Genomic DNA, 7,447 nt, shown 5'->3' with positions numbered 1-7,447 from the left:
CCTGAGAAATCGCTCTAACAGCCAGGAATTTCTTCCTGATGTTTAGCTGGAAAACTTTTTGATTTAATTTCAGCCTGCTGGTTCTGGCCCGACCTTCTGGGGCATGTCCGCAGCTCTCTGGGGCATGTCTGCATTCTGGGGCAACAGAAAACAACTCTGCACTTAGGGTCAACTTAGAAGTGGCCACATGTACATTATGGTATCGCTAGGCAATACCAAATTGCTCCCATGGTGACGTGCCTCTGGAACAGTCAAAACCGAATGGCTGACCGCTAAAGACCAGCAGCAGGCTATCATTCGAAGGGAGGAGGGAGGGCTTGGAGAGATGAGGTGTGGATTCAGGAAGGGGAAAAGGGTGTGGGTGGGCCCAGGGGGCCCAACCTGTTAGGGCCAGCCCTACTCCTACAGACCCCAACCACTAGTGCAAACTGCTCTCTAAGCTTGCACAACACAGCTCTACAAAAATGTCATTTGACCGGCAAATTCTCCATTTCCACCTCGGAAGGCTTCACGTGATCAGACTCCAGAAGGAAGAAAATTCAGCGAAGTTAATTTTAAGCCCTGGTGGGTAAACAACTGAATACACTGACGAGAAGGGGCGCAATGCTCCGGACATACATCGATGGTTGCCTCTGTGGGGAAAGGATCTGGAAGAGGGAAGCTGATGAGGCATCCCCCAACTGCAGACGTACATTTCCAAAACTGCATATCCAATGGACCTGTATGGATCCTTAGGAAATATTACCTAAATACATTCTTGGGTGCTCTTCCGAAGATATAGCACGACTTTTTAAGAGAAATACTTTCTTTGTACAGGTATATGTCACAAGGAATGCAGTTTATTCCAGTAATGTTTCCCCTGAGTCCCATCAATGTCACGAAAGCTCTCATTCACTTGACTCCACCACAAAAATTCGGGCAAGGTGGTATTTACAATGTTTTGTGCTTTTTAAACTTCCTATCTGGAGACCTGGAGAAATCCCGCAGAACCGTCTTCTGCTAGAGAACGTCTGTGCGTCTGTCTTTTTGGTCAAACTGGGAATCGAAAGACATTTACATTTCTGTATGTAGTTGAATAGTTTTTTATTTTTGGATGGCTCGGTTGTATAAGTGTGTGTCTGTTAGGGATCGATACTGAAAGCTCTTAATAGAACATCCAGGTCGCCCAGGTTAGCAGCTTGAAAAAGTTCCGGCTGGTCCATCATAGACAAAGCGATTCGCAAAGCTGCCCAGATATTACCTGAAATTGCAGGGTGAGGGACTTGCTGCTGATTCCGGCTCTTTCGTTGCAAATTGAGGGCTGTGAGAAAATTGCTGACGGCCTCTCTGTGGTGCGGAAGAGGGGAGCAACACACAAAAACACAGGTCAACTTCTCTACAAGATCAGGATCCCAGGTGGCAATCTGTAACACGTGGTTATGAGTAATGTCTCTCAAGTACATACGAGGTGTCCTGCTGGATCAGACCAGAGGTCCCTCTAGTCCAGCATCCTGTCTCACAACATGGCCAAACATTTGCCCCTGAGGGCCAACGAGGCGTATGGCCCAAGTCCTTCCACTGACGTTGCCTCCTACCACTGGGATTAGGCTGACTGCCCCTGAACGTGGAAGTTCCCTTAAGTCACCCCAGTTTGTATCTATTGATGGATCTCTCCTCCATGAATCTGTCTAACCCCCTTTTCTATATTCTCTTCACTATATTCCTTTCCAGAATCTCCTCGCCTAAGGCCATCCACTTGAAATGTCACCCAACTGCTTACAAATATTCCATCTTCCCGTAACCTATTTAGAGACAACTGCCTATAAATCTGCTTTCCCTCATAATCCATGGAAACACAACCTGATACGTTTCAAGTTGATGACAGCTCTCTTTCCCAATGGACAATTGGATGATCTCTTATGCTGGAGACAGGGGCTAGGTTTCTTAAGAGAGAGCTGATGGTGGTTTGATATATAAGAATTCATGTAGCCTGCAGCGTATACAATTGTTTCTCTTGCTTGTCACCTGCAGGTCTGCGTTTAATACCCATCTGTATAATATAAAGCAGTCCTGTTGGCAACATGATGTTGGCTTGGATCCAATGAAGCTTTTCTGAGGGCAGGATGTCCATCTGTGGAATGTGACGTTCTTTCTCTCCTCTTGCTGAAAAATGGGGGACAGTATTTCGGCAAGAGGGGGCTATGGCGGAAAGGAAGAGGCGAGGGAGTCACACTCTGTGGACGGAAATCCTTCCACCTGTAGAAAGGCTCCGTTGGACATAAGCCCTTACTTTGTCAAAAAGGCAATGACAGGTTGCTATCACTGCCCAATACAAATCAAGAATCCTGAATGTCGGGTTTCAGAGCAGGAGTCACCGGGCTGACACTCCAGACAAGTAAACAGGTGGCGATTACTGTTTTGTGTGACCTGAAGACAGTCGCTACCAATTTTACGACCTGACCCAAACCATTCTGTAACATGAAAAACTGACACCTCTGACTTTCATTTCGTGTCCCGGTCTCTAGATGAAATCCTATGAATAAAGCTGACCAAGCTTTACTTACAGCCTCTAGAGTATTTCTCTTGTCTGTCTGATCTTCCATCGGGAGGAAATCATAAGAACATAAGAAAGGCCCTGCTGGACCAGACCAAGGCCCATCTAGTCCAGCAGTCTGTTCACACAGTGGCCAACCAGGTGCTTCTAGGAAGCCCCACAAACAAGACGACTGCAGCAGCACCATCCTGCCTGTGTTTCACAGCACCTAATATAATAGCCATGCTCCTCGGATCCTAGAGAGAATAGGCATGCATCATGACTAGTATCCATTTTGACTAGTAACCACGGATAGCCCTCTCCTCCATGAATATCTCCATTGCTACTACTCCAGTTGCTACTACTGGACAGTCCCACGCCCTAGACCAGTGGTCTTCAACCCGTGGGTTGGGCCCTTGAGGTGGACCACACAGTCCTATCTGTTCAGTGCAAGCCCCTTCAGAGCCGCCATCTTGGGGGAGGCTGCCTTCTGCAAGGACCTGCAGCTGGCTTACATGTACAGAGAGCCACGTTTCCCATAGCAGGATGACAACGCAAGGCCACTCGATGGTGGGAAGGATTCCTCCAGCGTCTGACCCTTGGCTTGTTCATCCTTATGCTACATCTCTTGCTGCTTGGCTTGTCACTGGTCTGTTGCCTTGGTCCTGGCCTTGACCACACTGGTGTCATAATTGTGGCTCCCCCTCTTCCTGTCAGGTGACAACTTTCCTCTCATATGTGTGCTCCTCAGTGAGTCCTGGGTCTGGAAAGGTTGAAGAACACTACCCTAGATCATAAGAATACCACTATACGTGTCTGGGTGCTCTCCTGGATGGCCCAGGCTAGCCCAATCTTGAAGCTAAGCAAGGTCAACCCTGGTTAGTATTTGGATGGGAGACCACCAAGGAAGTCTAGGGTTGCTACATCAAGGCAGGCAATGGCAAACCACCTCTGTTCATCTCCATGAGTCAGCTGTGACTTAACAGCACCTTACATGCACACATTGCCCTGACCTGGATGGCCCAGACTAGCCTGATCTCGTCAGATCTCAGAAGCTAAGCAGGGTCAGCCCTGGTTAGTACTCAGATGGGAGACCAACCACCAAGGAAATCCAGGGTTGCTACGCAGATGCAGGCAATGGCAAACCACCTCTGCCTGTCCCTTGCCTTGAAAACCCAACAAGTTGCTATGTCATCTGCAACTTGACGGCCCTTTCCACCACCACCACATGTGTCTAGACAGAATGGGGACAACCAAGCCTTTTCCCAACACTGCTCCTGTCTCTGGTCAAACAGGCTCCGCAGGTTTTTCAAGCGCTAGAAAACCTTTGAGATGATTTCTAGTAGCCACCAGCGATACAAAAGTAACTGAGAAATGAAGTTTATATGTCTAAGGATTGTTTTAATTATTGTTGATCGGATAAATCTTGACATTCTGTATACTTTATATCAAATTATGTGTGTGTGTGTGTGTGGGGGGGTGTTGTTACGACTGACCAAAAATATCTGATCCAGCCAGAGATTACAGTGAAACAGCTGTGTGCGCAATGGGCTCTATTAAACCACTTTCAGCTCTTCGGAAACAAAACATAAAAACTTGTCCTGGCCCTACCGTTTGTTTATCTTCTTCTACGCCATCCTGCAGTCATCACTGAAAACTAATTATCCTCCGCTCAAAACACTTAGAATTGAATTCTAATGAAACATTAGCCGTGAGGGGGAGTGGAAATGTCTATGGGAGAACCAGGTGATGTTCAGATTGAATTAAAAAAAAGACCTTTTATGGGAAAATGAGACGGAGAAAAATTACATTAGTAAAAAAAGATTTGTGGCTCTTTGTTATGTTTTTACTCGGGAATGGAAGCCTGCAGTGGGAATAGATCCCCTTATTTCTGATACTGGTATCCTTTCTTTTTAAATCCACGCTGGTCCATGAGGCGGAGATTTAATGCTGAGGATCTCGGAAACAGACAGATACGGTGATCTGTCCCACAAGATGGGCAGTTGCTTTCCAGAGACTGGGAAGCAGTGTTGTAAAGCCCTTACACTGTCCATGGTCCACATTTAAATTTTGCGCACCTCACAAAATCTGGGTGTTATTTCCCAGCCAAAATTCCTCCACGACTGTTTTCTCACTGGCCCACAAACTGCTGTTAACCCCACTGGGGATGAAAACAGGATACTGGGAAGATTTCCCTCAAGGGGGTAAAAGCAGCTCGAGGGTAGCTTTTCAGAAAGATAATGGCAGGGAATGGAGGGTTAACGTGTCTCCCCCCCCCCCCCGGACACTGTTCTCCTCCCTGATAATGCAATCCTGATAGCTAAACTTTTAAAAAATCACTTAAACACAGAATAAATCATAATGTGTGGTTGAGCCCATAGTCACTCCCCCACTGGTGTTCTCCAAGGACACCCTTTATCATAGAATCATAGAGTTGGAAGGGGCCATACAGGCCATCTAGTCTAACCCCCTGCTCAATGCGGGATCAGCCTAGACTAGAGCAACCCTGACAACTGCTTGTTCAGCCTCTGCTTAAAGATTGCCAGTGAGAGGAAGCTCATCACCTCCCTAGGTAGCCGATTCCACTGTCGAACAACTCCTACTGTAAAAACCTTTCCCTAATATTCAGCTGGTACCTCTCTGTCCTCAATTTGAACCCATTATTGAGCATCCTATCCTCTGCTACCATCAGGAACAGCTCCCTGCCCTCTAAGTGACAGCCCTTCAAATTCTTAAAGAGAGCAATCTTGTCCCCCCTCAACCTCCTCTTCTCCAGACTAAACATTCCCAACTCCCTCAGCCTTTCCTCATAGGGCTTGGCCTCCAGACCTCTGATCATCCTCGTCGCTCTCCTCTGCACCCCAAGTAGGGGAAAACCTTCTATCCACACCACCCTCTAATGGGGCGTCTTTCTCTCAGTCACATGACAACATGACAGGAAAAGTGTAGCACCAGCTTTTCTCCACACGGGTGCTGAGTTGTCCAACCTTACCTGTAGGCTCCTAGGTTGATGCAGCTGATTCCTAAATTGTACCTGGACCGGATGAAGCCAGGCTGGATTTCCAAAGCTCTCGTGTAGGCCTCCACAGCTTCCTCGCTCCGATCCCCGTTTGCTAGGGTGGCACCTAGACGGTTCCACAATGAATAATCCTGACAACACAACGACAATCTTCTAGTATTGGCACAATCCTCCCACGGGTCATCTTTTTCATTTGTCCGCCTGTCTGTTCAAATTAACGGCCGCTACACACCCAAAAAGCAGTCGCACGGAACTGTGACTTGCGGTTATAGACAACTCCTATAAAACTGATTTCCCTCATCAGCAGGCAGGCCAAATGTGGGGCGAGAATAAATCTGCCTGAAACTGAGACGCTCGGGCAATTAACATTTCTGTTTCAGGTATTAAAGGATTAATGGGTGAAGCGGCAGCCCATTAAGGCTGGCCAGTATTGCAAGGAATGAGAATGGACAGAACAGCAACATGTGAAACTTTCCCGTAAAAAGCATAAAACGCACCTCTGGCCGGACAGTGAGGGCCGCGCTAAAAGCGTCTATGGCTCTGTTAAACTCCCCGCTCAGATGGAAGAGCACTCCGAGGCCTGTCTGTAAGTCGGCATCTATCATCTCGCCGTTCTGGTGAGCTGCTTCCAGGTACAGTTCCTTCACTTCTTCCAGCAAGGAACTAGCAGGGGAAATCACCACAAAGGGGGTGGCCAAGAAAGGGATGATCACTTCCACACCAACTCTACCCCTCTGAAAAAGTTACTGCTGTCTTCGAAACAAAATGTGCTATGTTCTGTCCAGGAAGTGAAGCGTGACAAAACCAGTCCTGTGTCTCTTTGGGGTTTTAGGTTGGACCAGGGTCATGTCAGCTGTGGTGAGCACCTATTGGCTTGCTCCCATAAAGTCACTAATATAATCCCACCTCCCATGCAAAGTAATTTTGCAGCTGCTATGTGATTTTGGGGTAGGGTTGCCAACCTCCAGGTACTATTCAAAATTTAACAGCTAATAAGTGCTTGCAGGAGTGTGGAATTCAAAATATAGCACTTAAACAAAATTATCCAATTCAGGAAAATTTACAATGCAAAACTTGCAGTGAGAATAATGTATTAGAACATTAGAAACAGAACCACTTCTAACACAACAATTATAACATTAGAACAAAGTTCCAAGACAAATACAAATTGTAGCTTATGCTGGCAGAGCTCAGCTAAATTCAGTTCGTAGTCTGTGGTATATTTTACAGTCACATCATACAGCACCAGGAACCATGAGTTGAGTGGCAATGGAAGTCCGGTAAAATTCCATTTCGTATAGACTTTCTCAAGCCTTTAGATTGTTCCGTGCAACTTTCATTCAAAGTTTGAAGGAGTGTGCCTTTCCTTTTTCTTAGGACGATTTGTCTATACGAAATGGAATTTTACCGGACTTCCATTGCCACTCAACTCATGGTTCCTGGTGCTGTATGATGTGACTGTAAAATATACCACAGACTACGAACTGAATTTAGCTGAGCTCTGCCAGCATAAGCTACAATTTGTATTTGTCTTGGAACTTTGTTCTAATGTTATAATTGTTGTGTTAGAAGTGGTTCTGTTTCTAATGTTCTAATACATTATTCTCACTGCAAGTTTTGCATTGTAAATTTTCCTGAATTGGATAATTTTGTTTAAGTGCTATATTTTGAATTCCAACCTCCAGGTACTAGCTGGAGATCTCCTGCTATTACAACTGATCTCCAGGTGACAGAGATTAGTTCCCCTGGAGAAAATGGCCACTTTGGCAATTGGACTCTATGGCGTTGAGGACCCTCCCCAGACCCCGCCCTCCTCAGGCTTCGCCCCGAAAATCTCCAGGTATTTCCCAACATGGAGCTGGTAACCCTATTTTGGGGAGTAGGATGAAGAGTGTGCACACACACCCACGAAACTC

General features: G+C 46.5%; 1 protein-coding gene across 1 annotated transcript in view; it reads right to left on the bottom strand.

Moving 5' to 3' along the window:
* Positions 1–1,121: 1,121 nt before the first annotated feature.
* The window catches only part of PEX5L (peroxisomal biogenesis factor 5 like), a 195,364-nt gene continuing 189,038 nt past the window's right edge, over positions 1,122–7,447 (bottom strand). The window contains exons 13-15 of the mRNA XM_056849561.1: positions 6,029–6,194; positions 5,505–5,662; positions 1,122–1,326 (exon numbers count right to left, since the gene is read on the bottom strand). Of these exons, the coding sequence (XP_056705539.1) occupies positions 1,122–1,326; positions 5,505–5,662; positions 6,029–6,194 (529 nt within the window). The remainder of the gene's footprint in view (positions 1,327–5,504; positions 5,663–6,028; positions 6,195–7,447) is intronic.

This window comes from Euleptes europaea, chromosome 5 (genome assembly GCF_029931775.1).
Source record: "Euleptes europaea isolate rEulEur1 chromosome 5, rEulEur1.hap1, whole genome shotgun sequence".
Lineage (NCBI taxonomy): Eukaryota > Metazoa > Chordata > Lepidosauria > Squamata > Sphaerodactylidae > Euleptes > Euleptes europaea.
This window is presented reverse-complemented; position numbering and strand designations above follow the sequence as displayed.